Source organism: Pygoscelis adeliae, unplaced genomic scaffold, assembly GCF_000699105.1.
Source record: "Pygoscelis adeliae isolate BGI_AS28 unplaced genomic scaffold, ASM69910v1 Scaffold24, whole genome shotgun sequence".
Taxonomy (NCBI): domain Eukaryota; kingdom Metazoa; phylum Chordata; class Aves; order Sphenisciformes; family Spheniscidae; genus Pygoscelis; species Pygoscelis adeliae.
Window position 1 is genome coordinate 2,017,051 of NW_008824806.1, and position 21,582 is coordinate 2,038,632.

Genomic DNA, 21,582 nt, shown 5'->3' on the forward strand with positions numbered 1-21,582 from the left:
GGCGGGGGGGGGGGGTTGCTGATGCGTATGGTGTGGAAAAACTAACCCGAGTTGCAATTATCGATCAGAAACCGTTAACCTAACCAAAATAGTTGGCGAGGTGCAAAATCCCCAAGTGAAAAAAAAATGTTGGAAGGTGGTATAACTTTTGCCAAACTCTGGGATAACCTCCCCAAAGGAAACAGCACCAGGGAGCCGGTGCGGGCGCTGCAAAGGTTAGGCTCAGGCTATTCAGAGCACGCAGGCTGTAGCTCGCCTTGGAGTTACTTCACTTTTTCTTTATAATAAGCACAGCTCTGCCTGTTGTTTGCTGGGGGGGGAGGGGGGAAGCAAGCCAAGAAATTAAAAAAGATGGGGAGGGATGGGAGCTATTCTACGGCAGGAGCAGAGTTTCGGAGGTGTGGCGTGGAAATCTGCTTTGAATCACAGCGTGGTGCCGCGGCCGCTGAGGTCTGAGCGGGTTTTGCAAAGATTTACTTCACTTCAGGCTGGGTCTGCCCCTGGGTGACGTCACGGGCTGGAGCAGCGGCACCAGAAGGCTGGATGAGTGACAGCCCAGCCTACTTTTTAATAGCTTTGTCATGTGACGGGGAACAGTAGTAAGACAGGTGCCTTCGGTTCACTCTCAGAGAGGGTCTCGTTGCCTGCATGAGTGTCTGCTGCCTGCCTGCCTGACTCTGGACCGTAGTTTCCCAGCTTTCCTGCCGTTGCTCTGCAGCTGGATGGCGTGGGACATGTGCAACCACGACTCTGTATGGAGTGATCTCGAGGTGAGGGGCGCGCGGCACGGGTGGCGTGTGGGGTGCAGGCATTCGGCGGCAACAGTGGGCTTGTCGGGGAACCGGCAGGATGGCTGAGGTGGCATACTTTGCAAACAAGTCCGAATCTTATCTCAACTCCAGTAAGTTTGCTATTTTAAGGTTACTCTGCGATGCCTTGAGCAAATCAAAGCTGAGCTCCTGTCATCAGTATCTCCTGCAGTTGGAAACTATTTTCATGTGCCTCTGGCTTGCTTTCCCGTCATATGCAATATTTATGCTCTAAGATATTGATATGGATCTGTGTCTGAAGTCTTTCCAGTGGCGTTTAGTGGCCTGGTTGGAAAAATGCCATGTTTGTTTAAAATAAGATTAACATTTCTTTTTAAAAAAAAAAAAAAAAAGGAGTTAAAATGAACCAATGGCTTAATATTTTAATTGCTTGTTTCACTGTGCTCTGTCGAAGGTTTTTCCCTTGTTTATCAGCTGCAGAATTCAAACACGCACACAAGAATGAATACACTGTTGTTTGGCTTTAGATGCTTTTAAAAGAGATTTCTGGAAGGAGACGTTTCCCTGCTTCTTGTGATATTGGAATAATGATGCTGTAGCTAATGTCCCGTAGAGCAGGGTTCTCAGTCAATCCAAGTAGTCCAACAAATGGTTAAATTCCACTGTACAGCAGAGACAACAGGATGAACCGGGAGAATAGAGTTTATGCAGGACTGTGTGAACTGCTGCTGCTGCCGCCGCTGCCGCCGCCGCTGCTGCTTGTGTAAAAATAGACGGCAATACATCAAATCCACAGCTTCAGCTGGCTACAATTCATAAAGGGAAAAAAAAAAAGCAAGCAGCTCCCTGGTAATCTCTGGAGTATGAAGTGAGGTTTGAGGATTTCTGCATGTTTGCATTCGGCAAAATGGAGCGTTACCTGAAAGTTCGGGCAACTTGCGAAGCGAGGCAAACTTTCTCTGGACCCCACGGAGAGGAATCCCAAATACAGACCTGCTCAAAGGAACTAACCCTCTGGCTGCGAGCTTGGAATAAGTGCTTAAAATGCTCCCCTTGGGCAACGGGGGAGGGAAAAACAGGTTACAGGCGATGCTTTTTAAGTAAGATGTTCATGCCGTAGGGAGCTGCCCATCTAAAGTAAAAATGTACTGTGTTCTCCAGTATATTTTTCCTATCTGGCGGAGCATGCGTGCGGATTTTCAAGTCTCTTTGTTGTGTTTTAAATATTTGCAGCTTGCCATTGTATCTGCTGATTTCTGTTTGCATATTGTAATTGCCCTTATCTTGTTTTGATTTCTTGGTAAAGTGGAATAGATATGGATAATTCATATGTCCTGTAGCTATTATAAGTCAAGGCTGTAAGTGGATGACTTTCTGGCTCCAAAGTCCTAATTGTTTCTGAGTAGCTGGAGTATCCTGTGGGTTGTTGTCTGGCTTGTAGCATGGGTCTCAGCTGCCGTAGGTTCATTTTTCCATCATGTATTATTCCTAATGCTGCTAGGAGCTCATTGAGGAACCAGCTTATATGGAAATACTGAAGATTTATTTTAATCACTAGAGTTCCTGCAGTAATTTCAAGCTAGTAACAGAATAGATAATTTATGTCAATGACTTTTTCATAGTGCAGGGAAAAAAAAAGAAAAAAAAAAAGGGTTTGATCTTAATATTAATTGTGTGGTGAATGGATTAACTGTGGGTAGGATTTTACCAATGTGCTCCTGCATTGCACTTCCTTTTGCAATACAGGCATCTGCGTGCTGCTTTGGCTCAGGGGATCACCTTTACTGATCTAAAATATCGCAGGCGGCAGGTACTGGAGGCAGCTTTCATTTTTGGAATCACTAATGTTTGCTGTCAACGTAAAATGTATTATATTCTCACTCACATAATGACAGGACGGCGTGTTGCTTAATAAAGGCCTGCATCACTGTAGCTGATCAGCGTCCCCAGTGCTTCACAGTTTAATGAAGGTGATGTACAGTAAGGTTGCAAAGATTGATAGAGAGAATCCACATGACACACATTCTGTCAAGTCTCTCTTTCTTTCCTGAGTTCATCCCCTTGGCTGTTTGAAAAACTTGTTAAAATAAAACAGATTATTTTTTCATTAATATAATTAATATGGCACAAGTCCAGTCTTCCTTTTTTTTTTTTTTTTTTTTGTAATTTACCTTCAAAGGCACAAAAATGTCCAAAAGGTTAATGGAGAATTATACTTAATTATAATGATTCATTATCGTCAGTGCAGTTAAGCTAATTTATTGTTTGTGCCTCAACTTAAGAGAAAAAAAGTCTGTTGGAGTGAAATAACGCACAGTAATTAGCCTTTTGTGTTTAGTGACTGCTTTATCCTCCTAAATGTTACTATAAAATTAAGGCTATAGTTATGGAATAACTATCATATCAAATAACGGTGGGAAGACAGTAAAACGTATGCTAGCGATGCAGCTGCACCTGTTACAGATGTATAGGCAAACAGTAAATATCAGCGTGTCAGATGAGGACAGTTTTAGGACTTGGAGTGTTAAATCTGGCATCATCCAAAGGCCAGATATAAATTAATAACAGGAACACTTGTTACTAATGTGTCTCAGATTAGAAGCATAATGTCATATTCAGAAACATTGATTTTATTATCATGTCAACATTGGCCAGAGCATATATAGTTCATTTCAGCAATTACATTTTTTTAGGTGATGTTGCAGTCACTATTGGCAAATGAAAGCTGCAATGAGCAGGTTTGGTTTTTTTTAAATACAATTGTTTATGTTGCTTCAAAAGCCCACTGTAGGAACTTAAAAATGCAGATTACCAAGAGTAAACATGTATAAGTAGGTGGTTCACAGAGTGAAGCTATTTTTACAAATGAAAGCAGTAACAGATCAGCAGGATACTTTAGAAGTCTATGGCATCAGTTTTAAGCTACTGACCTCCACAACACAAACCTGAGAATGATGCCGAGAATCTACCTTTTCAGTCAAAAACTAGATTAACCTTTAATGAGATCAGAGATTTCGGCCAAGCATCAAAAAAGGTCATCTCTGCATTGTAAGATTGCTGCCGGAAGGTTGTGTCTCGTACTAGAGAAGAGGGAACTCTTTAATTTTTTTCTTTGTGTTTTTTTTTTCCTATGACCAAAATAATGATAAAAAATTGTGTGCAGTGAAAATTACTTAAGTGAGGCTTTGACTTCTTAAAGTTCTGCAGCCCCTTAAATAATAGAAAGGAGAGCAACTGCTATTTCAGAGCCTCATTTTGCAGCCCCTCAGCTCCCTTGCCCCTTGGCCTATTCCATGATTATCTCATAGTGTCCTGGTAGATGTAGAAGTTGTCTGGTAAATTATAGCTCGCACCAGCTGCACCGAGTCTTTGTGCCAACAGACAAAATCTTTGCTCGTGGCTGCGCTGCTGCATCCAGCCCGTGCACTGCAGGTGCACGGAGATTCCCAGGGACAAAAACCTCAATGAAATGCACCTTCAGCAGCTCTCACTTGCATTATTGTAAAAAGCGGTCTTTGCGAGAGTGACATAACTGGTATTGAGCAATTCACATCAATGGACACTGTGTTAGTGCCCTACAGATCTCTCTTCAGAAAGTGGGACTTTCTGGGTTGACTTCGGTCCAAATAAAGTTGGGAAATCATTCAAACCACCCAGTCAACTAACGGGAGTCGAGGAGGACCTGCTGTTGGCCATCCATAACACAATGCTAGAAATACTCAAGGTGGAAGCCCTTAGACTCAGTTGACTTTTAAATGGCTTTTAACCATTCAGCGCCTGGTACCTTTGCAGCTTTATATGTGTTTTGCAGTATACCCGTATCAACGTAGATGTTCGGAGATGAGTTACAAGGGTGCGTGGTACAGTGCAGGAGGAATTGCTTCATCGAGCAGCATTGACGTATGGGGCTCTGCTATTTGCCAAGCTGTTACTACGTGTTTTCCATAATTAGGAAATGGTTTTGGTGGATACTCTAACATTTCAATTGCCATGCTAAAGTGGATGTGTGTTATTAATTTTTTCTTGCTTAGTAGGTCAGTCAATACCGTATCTAGCTTCATACTAGCATATAAAAGGACACTTATTCCTGGCTTATTTGTATTTATCACTGCTCTCTTCGTAAGTCACAGAGACAAAAACATTTTGCACAGCTGAAGAGGATCCATGCAGACTAGACTTTGTTTACTACCTCAACCAAAATGTTTCACAGACCCTCTACATTAGGATTACTGAATCCGAGGCTGCCAGAGGAGGAAAACCCATTTGGTTCCCTCACTGCAACCGCTGTCTGGGGACACTTAGGAAGCTGATGGGGATGATAGATGTGTTCACACCAAGCAGCTGAAAGGCTGCATGAACTAACTATGCCTGTCACCCAAAGCTGAATATAGGGATATTTCAGAACGCACTTTGCTTACCAGGACCCTGACGTGTAACTGGGTGGCTGTGGTCTGTGCACCATTGAGTGCATTGGAGAAAGAGCACAGCAGTGTCACTGACCCGTAGGTTTTTATGCCCATATGGTAGCCACCATCATGACTGACCTCCAGGATTACGGTGAGGATCTGTAGAAGTGAAAGTGTGACTGTCTCCAGCTTGAGCTAGCCTCCAGGGCCGAAGGCTGTAACAGGCTGTGCCTCTTTAACCTGAATGCATCAGGAAATGCGTGACAGACCTTGCCCAGAGGTATTCATCTGTAACTTCTACCTGCACTGGTTCGCTCTGAAGCAGGAGAATAAGGCCATGCTTTGGCCTCTGCTGTTGGATTTAATAAAGCTTTGAACACGATTGTTATCAGAGAGTATAGGGAGAAGGAAAGTCGTTGCCCCTGGACAGAGATGAGATAGAGAAGGCAGCTTATACCCTCCTGTTTCCCCCTCCCCTTTGCATACCTGTGTAGAGCTAACAATGATGTAATGCTTAGTGGTTTTTTTTCCAGAAAACAAAGTCAATTCTAGTGACCCTGTGCCATAGCTTAATCGAGGCTTAATTCTTATCACATGATATTAAAGTTAATAGGTTCCTGGTAATTAATGAAACTATTTCTGTGTTGCTGTTTCCTGCAGTGTGCTGCTCTGGTTGGCGAAGACCAGCCTCTTTGCCCAGATCTCCCAGAACTTGACCTCTCCGAACTAGATGTGAACGACCTAGACGCAGACAGCTTTCTGGGGGGACTGAAGTGGTACAGCGACCAGTCTGAGATCATCTCCAATCAGTACAGCAATGAACCCGCCAATATATTCGAGGTAAGGCAAGGTGATGCAAGTGCATACTGCAAAGTCCTTTCTTGCTTTTGCTTTTTTGTTTTTTAGCCTGGTGGACAACGGTTTTACTATTTTTCCCCCGTTTAAAGACAGCAAAAGTGGTGATGTGTGTTATGGGTTCTGACTGGCGCCTTTAATCCTCGTGATCAAAACCAGGCCTGCAATCTGGAGAAAGGAGGGAAAAAGTCTTGAAAGAAATTAAATGGAACTTTCGATTTTTTAAAGGAAATGACTAAAGAGAGCCTAGAGCGCACTGCCCTGTGGTGTCATGGCGAGGAGTTGCACAGTTGTCAGCTACAAAGAAAAACAGAAGTCGAAACGTGTTTGTTGTCTTCCACTTGCATTTCTCGGCAAGAAGCGGGGTGCAGCACAGCAGCTAGCTGATGGGTAGCTGGAGCTGGGGCATTTCTAGTACAGGTTTTCACCACTCAGAGCATTACTGTGCAAGGCACTCTGCACACAAATTGAGAGGTCCTCATAGTTGATGTATAAGGAAGAAAAAGGGTGGATGTGGCAGAGAAAGCAGCGAGGGCTGTCAATAGCTCGGGAGCCAGTGCATTGTTTGGGATGTTTCATATATCTCTTGACAGAGAGCAGTCTTAAAGTAAAAGCTGAAGGGTGGTAGGAGAGATTTAAATGTTTTCTTTAAAATACTGCCTTGAGGATCAGGGTGTATGAGAGGAGGGTTACGGTCTCTTTATCTCTGTCTCTGGTCTTCTTTCTTTTGTTGTGTAAAGCCTTCATGATTCTCCATCCCGTGGTTATGGGGCAGCTGTGCTGCTCCTGAACCCTAACCTCCTTCCCTCCTTGATGATAGGAGATGCCATAGATCATCCACTGACTGAGAAATTGGACAATAAATTGATTAGCTGGCAGGAAGACCTTGTGCAACAGCAAGCTACAGCTGCCTCTCACACGGCAGGTACCGCAGCTCCAGGAAGTATGGCTGGCCTGCTGGCTCGGGGAAGCCCCAAATTATCATGGTGGAGTTTAAAGGCTGGAAAAGATTAAGTGAAACAGTATAGTAAAATGCTTACCTAAGATGTTCTGAATGAAATTCTTCTTTTTTGTATACAGCTCTAAACCCACAGTGATCTCCCTGATGCAGATGAAGTTACTCTGGATTTATACCAGTATAAATGATAGCAGAAACTGGTCCTCTCTATTCAATTTCTATCATTTACACCCAAGTAATTTGGAATTAATTTTATTCAAATCAAAATGAAATTAGCCCTGCAAAGCCCTGTGCTTAGGCCCTCTTTTTTCATTAGTTGTATAATGTTCCGCGCCTTGTTTTACAAAGTTTCCAAACCCCGCCTTGTTCTTGAATTGCAGTTGTACCGCCTTGGGCAGGGTACGGTGTGTTGGTGTGCAGGTTTGGATGGCCGGTAGCAGTGAGACAGGGGGGCAGGGGACACATTTGCAGCTAGCATGGTAGAGAGTGGCTTTGCCTTTTTTATAACCAAGGAGATGTATTTTTCCTCATTCATCAAAAGCCAAATGCAGAGGCATTTTCCTTTTGGAAAAATCAGTTGAAGATGCAGGCTTTCAAAGTGTAAGTTCCAGATAAGTAATATAGTTAAGCATCTACCAACTCTAAGCACACAAATTGTTCCAGTAAAACCAGTGGAACTTGACCATAGGCTCGTTGCTTGCCCTGTGTGTAACTGCCTGGTTGCAATGGTGGCCACAGCTGCCGAGTACAAAATTGTCTCGGATAGGTAGTGCTGATTCCCCTACATGCCTTGTAAAGGAATTGTCACTTCCTATATGAGACAACTCCCATTCTGAAAATCAAAGCATGTTGCAAACAGCAAGACAACCAGATAGGCTTGTACTTAACCTCATTGGGAGATGGTGACATGAGGTACTGGTCATTACGTGTAACCTCTCACAGGCACGTTTGGGTGCGTCTGAGGATGAGCAGCCTCAGTGTGAAGAAATAGGTGGTATGCAGCTGGGGGAATGCACCTAGGCAGCAACTCATAGGTCAGAAATAATAGTTTGGGAATTAAATATGCTGCTTCTTTCCTAATGGGCAAATTCTGTTGTCCTCTTTGCAAGCGCCTGGATTTCCTCACACTCATCGGCTTCAGCTGCAGGCTGCATCACTGTCTCTGATTGATAGCACGGCTTGGCCCATACTTACCTGTAGAGACAAATTGTGCTCTAATAGTATTTTGCAATACTGCAGTGCAAAATTAGACTATTTTCACCTTCGTAGTGTATTATATTTACATTTCTTGGTTGCTTGGCCTAGAAAGATGGGAATGAAACAGTTATTTTCTCCTTCCATACATTAACCCTGTTCCCATTCTCCATCGTGCAGCTGGATACCTCGCACTATTTCTCGCCTCTGCCGCTCTGTAATGTGACGACTGGGGGTGCTCAAGAACAGAAGAAGATGTCTTCTTCCTCCAGAGACTCTCTCACATACTCTGCGAGGAACTATTTGTTTTAGCTGAGAGAATGGAAGTTTTGTGCAGTTTCCCATTTGGTAATCTCTAGATTTTTCCATATTGATCTGCATTGGCTTTTTTTTTTAAAGAAAATAGCTTTTTTTTTTTACTTTTTCTTTCTTTTTTTTCTCTCATCATCGTGGGAATAGTATGTTTTATCTAGCTTAAGCTTCCAGATGAAGCCTTGTCATACAAAAATAGAAATACAGTCTGTTTGAGGTGGAAGGGAAAGAACCAGAATGGCAAACAAATGTTGGGAAGTACAAGAGCAACATTAATTGCACAAGCTGTACAGTGTTAATTGCCAGACCTAACCTTGAATGAAGCACAGTCTCCTTTGAGGCAGTACATGTGGCATTGTCTAGGTGAGGGCTGGTGTTCAAAAGCCCTTTGCAAAGTTCCTGGATGTCTCAAGCTGGTGCACTTTTTTTTAAGAAAGGCTTTTATTTCAGAAAGTGAATTTTCAGGCTTTCTGCAAATCATGTTCCCGGAAGCTCGCTTGAGCCGAGCACCCACAAGCAGTGACACTGGGAGACTCACAGACTAGAAATTAGTTATGGTAGCAACCAGGAGCCAAGTGAGATAAAGGTCCCATTAGTCTAGATAGTATTAACTGTTGAGTATAAATCCCTGCTCTCATCTGCTTAGGTGTGATGAGATACTGGCCTTGATCCTAGTATTAAAACACACCAGCATCTTGTAGACGCACCTGATTCATCACTGCATTATTCTACTCGCTTGCCAGTGTAACTGGTACTAGTCCTGAATCAAGCCTGTACCGTCTGCCCCAGCGTGGAGGCTCTTCTTATCAATGTGTGTAAATATGCATGTTATGAATTAGTTGATTTCTTTCTATTCACAGCTTGATCACTTCTGTTTTTCACCTGATTTTCTTTGCCCGTTGTTCTGATGGCTGGAAAGATAAAATGAAGGAGTTCTTGCCCCACAGGGCACTGTCTATTGACACAAGTTCATGAAGTAAATAGTTAACAAGTCACCCAAGACCAGTTATTTAGATGGTTCACTGCATAATTCACTTTCATTATTTGCTTTTGTGAAGAACTAGACTTTAAAAAAGTGTATTTGTAAAAAATTGATTTGGCTACTTTTAGAAAATCAGAATGAATAGTTTGTCGTTCTCAAAGCCAATGCTGTGTGAAAATGTGAACAACCATACAACTTAATGTGGCACGAGTGAGAAGGCTTTTTGTTTGTGAAAACTGTTGTCCCCTGAGGCTTCTTCAAATATACTGTACCCTATCATGTAAGGTTAGTCATATTTAAAATTATTTATGACCCATGCCTAGCATTATGGAGAGAGAAGATACCTATGGTGGATATATCTCTGTTGGCATTGCTTACAAATAACTCGACTGATGTTAAGGGAAAATGCAGCCCATAGATAGGCAATAAGCTGTTAAAGTATAATGAAATTGTGTAAAATCATAAGGATTTGTAAGTGTAGTATTCTCATACTTGGCAAAACACTTTTTTTAGCCTTTAAAAAGACTTCAGAAAACCCACATTGCTTGCCCTTCCGTGGATTTAATCTATTTACATAATTCAGTATTCCAGAGATGCTCAATTTATTTGATTACTTTATTTTTAATTGTTTTACATAGGTGTAGCCCAGGTTACTTTTCAAGACCGTGCTATGTGCTATTTGGAAAGCCTAAACAGGCTACTATGTTTTACTGTAGGCTGCCAAAAAATGTTCTATTATAAGCAGTGAGAATGTGGGGAGAGAAAGAGATGCACAGTGAAATGCATACTGTCTTGCCCCTGGCAGCAGGGAAATTCATGGAGGTAAATGATTTCTTATTTATTTGGAAGGGTATGCATCAGGAAGATGATGAGGGTAGAGGGGAGCCTTAAACATCACCAGGGTAATTTGCATTGGTTCAGATTATAAACTCTCTCATGTTCTGTGGTGCTGCCAGTCTCTTTCACTATTGCAGGTTATTCATTCAAGGTTTGCAGCCAGATTGATTAATGAATTACCAGATCTTGCGTAAAATGACTTGGCCTGACTTTTAAACAACCACCAATGTTTTCCTTGCCAGTCTTGTGACTGGTGTTAATGGGTTTTCAGAGAGCTGAGTCTATATAGACTTTCTGTACTGGCCTCCCTAGCATTTTTTCCACTTTTTAATTTTCTCCAAAACTAGTAGCCCAGGGCAGGCAGTTCAAGGAGATATAATCTCAGGGAAAAAAAGACATAGTAGTCAAATCCTTGATGGCTGATGCCCTTCAGTGCCAAATCAGCATGATTTATCATAGCCATCTATTCAGCACAACAGAGGCTGGAGGTGAGCTGCATGGTGTACCTCACACAATATGCATAACTAGAGCTCTGAACTTTGAAGGAAAGCCTCAGAGCTATTTGCAAAGTGCTGGTGCTTAGTGAATACTAAATTACATTTAGGAAATAGTCTACTGCTACCAGTTATACTTCATTTTTATTCTTGACACAGACACCTAAATCAGAGAACAGTAACATTTCAGAGATTATGGTAGCAGTTTGGGTATGTTCCAACACTATAATAGGATCAGAATTTTAAGGCCTTTTTTATTATTACCAATAGTCACTTAGTTTCTACTGCAGCGTACTTTGTAGGGAATTACAGCTTTTACTAAAAAGATTAAAATGCTATTATGCAAATGATTGCAGTATGTTATTATGTTTACAAATTAACATCCATGGCTCAACACACAAATTAACTAACTATTCCATCTATATTATTAAGGATTTAATAAAGTAACTGTTGATAAAAATGAGGAGCTTGGAACAGTTAATAGGAACTGATTGTGATTTAACATAGAACTTAAACATTGTGTTTAATGTTCTAGATGGTATAATGGCAGAATAAAGCTTATCAAAGTGCTTAAAAGAACTGAGATTGTGTGAATGGCATAGCAGCATGTCTGAGGCCTCAGAGAGCACAAACTAAATAGCTCTGGGCAGTAACGTAGAGCAGGCAGCATATCGGTGAATCTGAAGGTAGCACAGGACCATCTCGTATCAACATGTAGTTTCCTGCTCTAGTAAGTATGTTTTTTGAAGTTCAAATTCATACACATTGAATGTTTTACATGATAAGCACACGTAGGGTACTTGGCAACTTGTGTCCCTCTAAAATGCATCCTGTAATGAAATGCTTCTGTGGCAAATGGGATTTCACTGCAGAGAGTATATCTGTATGACAGAAAAGGGGAAGGCTGAGTCCAGGCTGAGATGACTTTACAAACAGCGCTGCAAATTGCTATTCCTAGTAGTTCATAAGAGATCATAAAAGCGAACAGATAAGAGCTACTGAGGTCCTAGAGAAATGCATGTACAGTATGTGGTTACGGGATAGATTTAGTAGGGAAACAGACAACACTGTAGGTTTAATACAACAATAAACATAAAAGGCAAAAGATGCAGATTTGGGATAGGAAACTTTATAAGAACAATAAAAGGTAACAATGTCTCATAAAACTGCTTGTGAGACTAGGAGAAAGACCCTCAGTTCCAGGGAAAGAAAATAGCGGAAGCTGGGCAAAAGTGCCAGAATTTTTATATTCCTAAAGGAGCAATGTCACGTTTCTTGTGTGTTCAAATGCGTTACTTTTTCCAATGTCTCTGGCCTGACTCAGGTTTCTGTATTTACTAAATAGGAGACCAGCACAATAACGTTACATCTATGGGGATGATGTATGTAAACTATAATCTACGACTAGCTATGCTGACATTTAAAAAGGCTCAAGCAGTAAGTGGAATTTATTTTACTCGAACCAGCTGCTATGTAATGGGGAAGAGTTTATGCAAATGCTCTGTATCTAGTGTTAGCAAGGTGTGCTGCTGCTCCCTTTCCTTTCCCGCTTGGACAAACTACAAACTGTCTAAACACGTCTCTGTTTTAATGCGAGAACCTTGCATGTTGGTTGAAACCTTCAGGCAGGAAAGAAGTCCCAAATGAGCAGAACACAATTGCTTTGAGAGCATATTGTTTGATGTATGAGGCCACCAAGACCATTCCCCAGGCGCACAATAAAGAAAATGCAACTGATCCCCTTTGCAGTCCCATTAAGGAGATATTTCACCTGGAGCAGCCATGGCTTGAGATACTCACTGTGTCTCTGCTCTGCTGAGCACCTGTCCTTTTTGCAAGAGGGAAGACTAACACTCACCAGAACAGTAGTAAGCTAATTAGGTCATTAGACGAATGTCTTGGCCCATGTTAAAACCAGTCCTTGAGGACACCATGTTACACTGTGTTCCCACTGGCTACGTATCTAAATACAAACTGGTGTCAGCTGCCATACAGACAAAAATGTAATAGCCTCCTTTCACAGAGGTCATCTTAAATCCACTTTGGTCACAGTCACACTCCACATCTGTTTTAGTGAGATGCAGCTTCTTAAGGTGACATTTGGACTTCATAAGCACGCAAACAACCGAGCTATAAATTGCTACTGCTGGAGTTATTTTGAATAAGTGTATACTGTTTCATATTTATAATGGTGAGGCTTCATAATATTCGCAGTGAATATATAACACAGATCAGTTCAACAAGCATGAAATTGTATGTTGTCAACTTGTCACATAAATAGAGCCATATTCTAGCTTACGATAATGTTGAACTAAGTATTTTCTCCCTAGAACTGCAGAGAGGGTCACAAAAAAGTGGGACAGTGGTGCTGTCTTTTGTTAGAAAAACACTCACAGAGACGTTGCTAGTGTGAAGTAAATATTTCTGATAAGATTCTTCTGTTTTTTTCTTCCCCGTTTGCTTAACAACAGCAACAGAAAGTTTGCCTTTCTTAGACAAATGCTAATTGGCTAAACTGTTTAAATTTATTTCCCTTAATGGTTTTATTTCTAGTGTAACCTCTTTGCTTTTTTTTTTATTGTTGCTATTTTTGCACTGTGCATCATTGCTAATTGCTAATAAATGCTCCATCTTAACCCTGGCATGCTCTTTCCCAGCTGCCCCATCCCACTTAACATTAACTCAGGCCCATGCCATTACAGAAGGATAAAATAGCGAGGCTTAATTTAGGAATTTTTTTTTCTTAGTGCCGCTAACCTATCGTGCATGTGTAGGTCAGGAGGAGGAAACTGCTCGGAGCAAATTTGTTGCAGGGAGAAAGTTTTGGTATTGAATCATGTTGAACTCTTTTTTTCTCCATGAGCAGAAAAAACACAAGGAAGAGAGTGTGTATGTGTGTCTGTGAAAACTTAGTCACTTGTAGCTCTTGTTATACTACAGTGCTTAATACTCAGATGCACCAGAAATTTGCAGCCTTTCTGGAGGAGTGCCCCCTGCCAGCTTTTTGGGCCTTTTTTTCTCCAGTGTCTGGTTTTTATTTTGATAGCTTTGTGCAGGTGCATACGGGATCCTAATGCCTATGTTTGCAAGTGACTGACTGCAGCATTGGCACGCACAGGGATCTGACTGTGTGTGCACACACACTCAGCCATGGAGGCTGGTTTTAGGTCTCGGTGGAAATCAGCCCCTTTGCAACACGTAGTTGGTGGCTTTGGCTGAGTTTTCTGTTCTGACACAATGGAGCAACAGCCTTGCTTCGCAATGATTGAGAAATCAATTAGCACTTTGTGGTGGTGATGAGTCTGGAGGGCCATGATTGGAGTTTGCTTTTTACCACATGCAGTAATCACTGGGTGTTGTTTATGAAAGCACAAAACCAAAACCTATTGAGATTTTGGTGTTACCATGAAGCTGTGTGATGCACTGGCATCCTACTTCCATTTCCTCACACGCATCTGTGCTTTTGTGTTTTACTGTGAGTAACACAATGGGGTGCTGGTCCATAATGGGTACTTCTAATCACTAAGACGATAATCAGAAGAACAGAGTCTTTTCTGTGAGGAGCCATGGTGGCACCCTTGGGCAAGTGTTGTTGACTTGTTGATTTATGACAGCTTTGAGTTGCCTGAACTGCTCACAGCCATCTAGCTCATCACATGAAGTTCAGGAGGACCAGCCCTTCCAAGCATGTTACAGGGTTAGAGTTGTCAAACGGGCAAAGAGAACTTCCTACACCTCTACACTTCTGTCTGCTGCCACATCTGCTCCTTGAGGGCTCAACGATATTAAATCTTTATAGAGATTTGGAGGGGCAGTCCATCAAGTGGTCTGATGGACTGATCTCTCCTACAGGAGATACACTTGCCTGAAAACAGAAATTGGGTGGAAAACTTGTTTCTCACCCAAGAGATTATTTGCAAGGAGGTGGTGATAATGGTTATCTGGAGGATTGGTTTGGTCAAAGGAACGTTCTGCTTCCCCCTGAGCTACTGGAAGAAACAATGGGAGTTTTTTCCTGGAATGGTAGCTTCTCTCGGCAGGAACTCAAAATTGTTTCTGAAAGTACTCCTAGACCTTTGTGAAAAAAACAATTGTTGTTCTCCCAAAAGTTGCTGTTTAAGCAGTGACATAATGATTCAGGAACTGGATCAGAGAGCGCAGGTAATAAATGTTATGGAAGTGAGACTTCTCACTGGGATTTTGACTTTGGTGAGAATGCTGTGGGTTTGCACATTTTCACAGAGCAGTCAATGACCCTAAGTGAAAAGCAGGTATGATGAGAGTTTTAAAAGTCTTCTAGTATTCAGGATTTTTTTTTTTTTTAAATATGCCACCAGTTGACTAGCTGCATCTAGTTATAATGTGCTCCACTCTGCCGGGCCCTGTGGGTTGAGTGAGACTGAGTGAAGAGGACCTTGCATCTATTGTCTCCACTTCAGGAGGGCTTGTTGGTGAGGTGTGGGCATCTGGGTAGTGCAGGTGACAGTGTGGCTGGTAAAGGATGAAGAACGGTCTTCGAGCAGGGGAGGGCTTTGCAGAATCACAGAATGGTTGAAGTGGGAAGGGACCTTGGGAGGTCATTTGGTCCAACCCCACCTGCTCAGGCAGGGCCACCTAGAACAGGAAGTTGAGGAATTACTTCTGTGTTCTTCTACTGCTGCTTCTCCCCCCATAAAACAACACTTTATTAGAACTGGTAATGAGTTCCTGATCCCATTTCAAAAATCTCTCCAGGAGGCATGTCTGTATACAGCAAGAAACCCATCATGGCCAAATCCTAGTTTTCAGTGGAAGATGGGTGGCAGGCAAGAGCGTTCTCAGTCTGGTCTCAGTTTTCATGTCAAATTTTCATATAAGGAAACCTACCTCTTGGGCTAGTCTTAGCTTCCGCAGGTCCTTAGCTTGTCCATTTTCACAGGCTTGTTGTTGGACTAGTGAAATCTTAAAGTTGTCAGGTAAAAAAAGGATGCATATGCAATTATTTTAATATTATTTTAATAAACAAAAACCTAAGTGCATGCTTACTGACATCCGGTTGGATGTGTCCTGTAAGGAAGGCATTTGACCCTCTGGGAATGCACAAAAGGAGCAATTAGGCTTTTATTTCTACCTGTCTGGGGGAAACTTATGCATTTTTGAAATTCTTTTTCTGGTTTTGTGTTTCTTTTACTTTTTTCCCCTCACCAGGACTGGTATGGATTTTTTTGGCTGTATTGATTGTCCTTTTTAAGGACAATCCTTAAAAGGACAAGTCCTTTTAAGCCCAACAAGCACTCTTCACACTAGTATGAAGATATCAGGCAAAAACGTTACCAATTGTCACCTCAATTGCATCTGGACAAAAGCCAGAAAAACTTGTGGGTTTTTTTCCTAAGGCATAAGAAAATATCGCACGGTCCTTAACACTACAGAGACATTCATCCATTTCCAGTGAAAGGGTGTCAAACTGCTTCTGCTTGTATGTGATGGGAGTGTTGCCATCTCTTGTCATTTTCTTTGCTGTTGATCCCACTCTCGTATAGGAAGGGTCAGGTCAAATGCCTCTCTGGAGACCAAGTCTCCCATTTACAGCAGGAAATCTCTCGGGTGGAGAGGATAACATTACAAAACAGAGGCTAACATTACAAAACAGCTCTGCTGCCTCTGGCACAGTCTAGAGCATCACAGACCAATAACTCCTATCATGTCACTCTTGCAGCACCTTATTATCTATGTTTTTCTGTAAATCCGATCCGAGACTGTCATTACCAGTTTCAGGTAGGTGAACACCATCTGGGTGAAATAACCATGTGCCAGTGATGGGCTGGAGGGGGCTCTTGTTAGTTAATCATCCCTACCTTCCCTTTGATGAGTTAATTTGTCTGTTGAGCCATGGAGGAGCCCCCAAGAGCTCCCAGGAGACCCTTGTTAAAATTCTACCGACAAATGGGAAGATAGGGATGATTTCACTCTTTTTGCTGGAGCCTGTGCTATCTGTGATGTTGCTAAATCATCCATAAGGCATAACTTTCAATGCAATCTTTTTTGTTACAGTTCTGGCGGCATATTACTTCTTTGTGCATTTACTTTTTAAACATTGTCACTGGATACCTAACCCTCCTGAAAATCTCATCCCATGAATTAAGGTTAATTGTAGTACTTCCATGTGGCCTTTTAGTAGCTGGCATACCAGGTTCCTTGGCTGTGATGCCAGGCCATATATAACCCCCCCCAGTTACTAAACACAATCTTTATTTACTTGTCTCGTGGTGATGCCTAAAAACCCTGTAGTAGAGGGATAGTCTCTTTGTATGTACTAGTGACCAGCCCATCCCTGTTTTGTGGTGTGCACTTTGAAGTTCTTGGAAGGAGCAAAGGTAGTGAAAGAAGAAAAGAGCCGGTCCTTGGGGCTTGTGAATGAAGATAAACTCAAGTTATTCTTCCTTTGGAGGCCTGGGAGTACTGCTCCTCTTCCTCCCAGCCAGCTGGAGGCGGTTACAGCCTGCTGATCTTGCCCAACCCAAGGAATAAAGTTCTAACCTACAACACAGCTAAGAGATGCTAGCTTGAAGTTGCAGTTGTGTCAACATGATTTGGGACTACCAAACCTGGGGAGAAGCTTCCTTAAGTAGTACATCCTAACATGGAGACTTGTTTGTCTCCAGACCTAAGAAGAAGAATTAAATTAAAAAAATTTAAAAACTAACCAAACAAAACCCCCCAAAAGACTAGGAAGCTAAGAAATACTGTCATTTGGAAGATGCTCTGCTCCCTTTTTAACTAGTCAGACAGCACTTGTTAACTCTGATACAGTGCTCTTACAGCCAGATCAGGACTACCTCTTGCAAGGCCATAAGTATGTCTCTGCATAGTGCTGACGGGTGCTGTGGGTGGATTTATTAGCTTTCACTCAATATTGATGTTTCTCTTAGGCTCTGTTCTGAGAAAGGGCAAACCCCTCCTGCAGGAACACAGGGAAAATGATGGAGGGACAGTGGAGTAAATCTGGAAAAGTCAGTTGGGGTCCTACCAGGTTATGAGCTCTGGCTAGAGCTGACCATGATGTACCAAGCAGGTTCCTGCAGAGTTAGTTGGCATCTCTGTATTGTGTTTTCAGATCTGTGTTGGGAAGGGTTATTTGGCTGTATCCTGTACAGATCTAAATGGTGTCCAAGAAGCTGTGCTCTGCTGCAACTGCCTGGGGAGCTTCCCCAGAGTGCCAGGGAGCAGGAATTATGTCAGGGTCGCCACACTGCATCAGTTCAAGTCCGGTATGGTCAGAGCTAATAGGCCATGGAGGGCTAATTCTCCGCTGGACCATCAGCATCACCTTACACCCCGCTCCCAGCACTTGCAGCTCTGTGAACACAGTCCAGATGCACTTGAACTGCCTCGCTGTGGACCCCATCTGGACCCAAGAGGGCTTGTTAGGGGCAGCCCCATGCTGTATGTAGGTGGTTGTTCTCTTTCTGGATCTCTCACAAGATTAGACTTGTGAAACTTCAATTTTTTGACCCAAAGCTAAAATAGGAAAAAGACCTATCCCTAAACTTCAACCTATAATAGTTCCTATTTCCTAAACCATGTTTTTGAAAATCATGTATGTATATTCTTAAAGATGTGCCTTGGCCCAGCAGGCATGTCAGAAACTTTTTAGAAAATGGCTTTTGTGGGTACTGGCTGCCTTCTCCAGTCTGTTACTCCAAGTTGCACCACGCATTTAGTAGAAACCTCAAAGTGGACCCTTTCATTTGATCTCCCATTATGCCATCCTACGCCATCATTCCAGCTTTGCCTCCGTCACTATAACGTTAGCTATTTGCCACAGCTTCCGTCAGCTTGCTTTTTTCCCCGACCAGAATACATAGGGATGAACAAAAATCCACTCATGTCTCTTGCCCTTCCCTACCCCTGCTTCTGGGAGTGCAATGACAGATACCAGTTTTATTGTGTGCCAGTGTTACCACTCTGTTTACAGCAGATTTAAGAGTTTACATTAGGCCACAGTGTTATCTTCCAGTTTTCCTAATTCTATCTGCTGGCAATCCCAGCTATGCGGTTGGGGTGGCTGCCCCTGTCCTAAAGGAATTTGTGTCAATTTCTGCGGGGACAAATCCTCCCTGTTCTAAACCGCTTTGCAGTATTTGCTCAAACCGAAATTTTGACAAAGACATTCTGTCCACATCCACCAAAAGAGATTGCCTTTTTTTTCAGATGCACTTGGAGGTAGATGCATTGGAAGCTGCCTGTACCTGGCTGATAACTGAGACTGAGTATCTATGTAGCACAATCCATGCCCTTTTCTAATTTGTCTTTGAATGACAAATGTGTCTTCACTGAGTCAGCAAAAGAAGAGATCCTACAGTAGAACTCATTGCCCTTCTATCCCTTTTAACAGAGCGGCTAGGTTTTCCCAATTCCTCCCCAAAATCAGTCTTTAAAAGAGCTCTTCTAAAGACATCTCTCAAATGTATTGTCCAGAAATGCATTATATTCTCTAGTCATTTCCGATCAAGACTCATCATGTGCTGTTATTTCTTTAGAATCCCTCCCTAACCATGGTATATTCCCAATTTAAAAAAGAATTCAAATCTTTGTGAAAATCAAAGTTGCCAGGATTTGGAGATACTCCACATTAGTCCTCACCACTGTTGCTCCTAGAGAGTCAAATCTAAGAGTTGGGTGTGGATGACCTCAAAAAAGAAAAGCAGATTTCATTGCAAACTTCTGCATTTCATGCAGGAACCCTGAACAAGTTAGCTGAGGTTCTCTGGAAAGGCTTTAAGACGAGAAATTGGTCAAATTTTGCATGGCTTCAGTTTTCATTGCAAGTGCTCCGTTCAGTTCTAAAATGGTATCTTTTTTAACTTTGAAACTGCTAACTGGTAAGCCAGCCCCTCTGACTGCTATTTAAATGTTTTAATCCACCTGAATTGTTTCTGTGCAAAGAAAATGTGTCTCCCAGTGCCAAATACGTACACTCCAAAATTCCTGGAGATGTCTACCTCCTACTTCTTGAATACTTGTACCTTTGGATATGTGCAGGTGTCCTTTCTGGTCCTGAATGCTACTCAACTAATGAAGGATCAGGGCCACTTCACCTGATGTTCTCCCTCTCTGGAATCCAATAATTGTTTTGCATCAGGGTGTAATTGTACCTGTAGGTATTAGACAAACCTGCTAATTCAGACTCTGTAACTCTTTAGTATCTTCCCAAATTGCATTCCATGATTTGGTTAGATTATATCTTATCTCTAACCTTCTTGCCTCAATAAACACACAATCTAGCCTGTCTTCTCCCACCTTATACACAAGGAAAATCATCAGAACTTAATCTGTTGCTGGCATTAATGGCACAATTCCTCATCCTAATTCCAATTCACTCTGCCTCATATCCCACAAATGCCTTTGAGAAAGTATTTTATCCCTGATCCTGTGCCAAAGACACTTTCTTCTTCCATCACTGCTGTCTGACTTCCTACGGACTTTGTAACGACCTTTGCAGGCTGTGGTGGATGACACGGTCTTACATACGAAAGTCTGCAAATGAGTGCCACATCTCAGGCTGTCACTTCAGCTTAGAAGGTCCCTAACAGCAGATCCCTGATCTTGAGCTATTACTATAGCCAGAAAGTGTAGTCTTTTCACTAGGAAAGAAAAGAATGGGAAAAGTATGCAGTAAAAAGGGGGGCAGCAACCCAGCAGCTTTTTTTCTCTTTTTCTGTCTGGAAGTTGTTTGGACATTGCAGACACCCCGTGCACTGCCCTCCTTGGGGCCCACGTGCAATAAAGCTGCTGTCGCAGCAGCCTGATGGGGACTAACAGGGGTTGCTTTTGTGAATATTTTTGTTTCTAAGTACCATCCAAATTCTAAAGTAAAATATTTTCCTACTTGTCTTATAGTAGTTTGGGACCTCAGTTCACTTTCTCCTGCTTATCTTTCCTTGGGGCAAACCTATCTGTGTGACTATCTGTACAGGTAATGACTTACCCAACCGGCTTTGGATGTTTTCTGGTTTTTATCTTCCCAAAGTAAGTTACGCAAAGAGAGGGCCCCACTCAAACAATATGTTTTGTGGACCCTTTGTTTTTCCAAAACACTTGCTGAGTTGCTGTTATATTATAGCCTCTTCCTCCTGTGTTTTGGGGGGTTGGCCCAGCTTCTCGTGTTAACCTAGATGATCTCCATGCTCACTTTTAACTCAGTCATGACTGTGTTCCTTCCCACTGGTCCAAAGTTATCTCTTTTGCTGTAGTGCGCTGATGTTCTCCCTAACATCTGCTATGTCATACAGGTATCCTGTCGCTTTCCGGTATGGAGGTGCATCTGACACACTATCCTTGTTCTATTGTGGCCATTCACTACTGTCTTAACTTTCTCTGGACAACTCCATTCTGGAATGCCAGTAATAAGTGAGCAAATATGATGGGGGTGTTTTCTGTACAAAAAATGGCAAAATCACCAAGTTCCATGAATGCATAAAATGAGCCTCCCCTTAGTTATGTTGCTGTGACCCCAACGCTCTTGACAACCATTTTTCAGTCCTCTTTTGTCAACTGGAAGCTCGGCTGCAAGTGCTTTGGGACAGGGACTGTGTGCACTGTTGGCGTCCATGAAATGTTGTCCCCTGCTTGGAAGGGGAGATTGGTGTTGCTGATTGGAGCCCTGCCCTCCATTGTGCCTGTGGGCACTCTCTGGCCTGGAGAAGTTGGTTAACCTCTGCGCGTCAAATCCCCTGCTATGAAGCGAGGATTAGAATTCTCCTTTCTTGGTCATGTCTGTTTGAACTGTGAG

At 42.4% G+C, this 21,582-nt stretch overlaps 1 protein-coding gene across 2 annotated transcripts in view; it reads left to right on the plus strand.

The window, feature by feature from the left end:
- Window positions 1-601: 601 nt before the first annotated feature.
- Window positions 602-21,582, plus strand: part of PPARGC1A (peroxisome proliferator-activated receptor gamma, coactivator 1 alpha) — a 66,905-nt gene continuing 45,924 nt past the window's right edge. For both annotated transcript variants that reach the window (XM_009324061.1, XM_009324062.1), the window contains exons 1-2: window positions 602-770; window positions 5,837-6,016. In XM_009324061.1, the coding sequence (XP_009322336.1) occupies window positions 723-770; window positions 5,837-6,016 (228 nt within the window). In that variant the 5' untranslated portion in view covers window positions 602-722. The remainder of the gene's footprint in view (window positions 771-5,836; window positions 6,017-21,582) is intronic.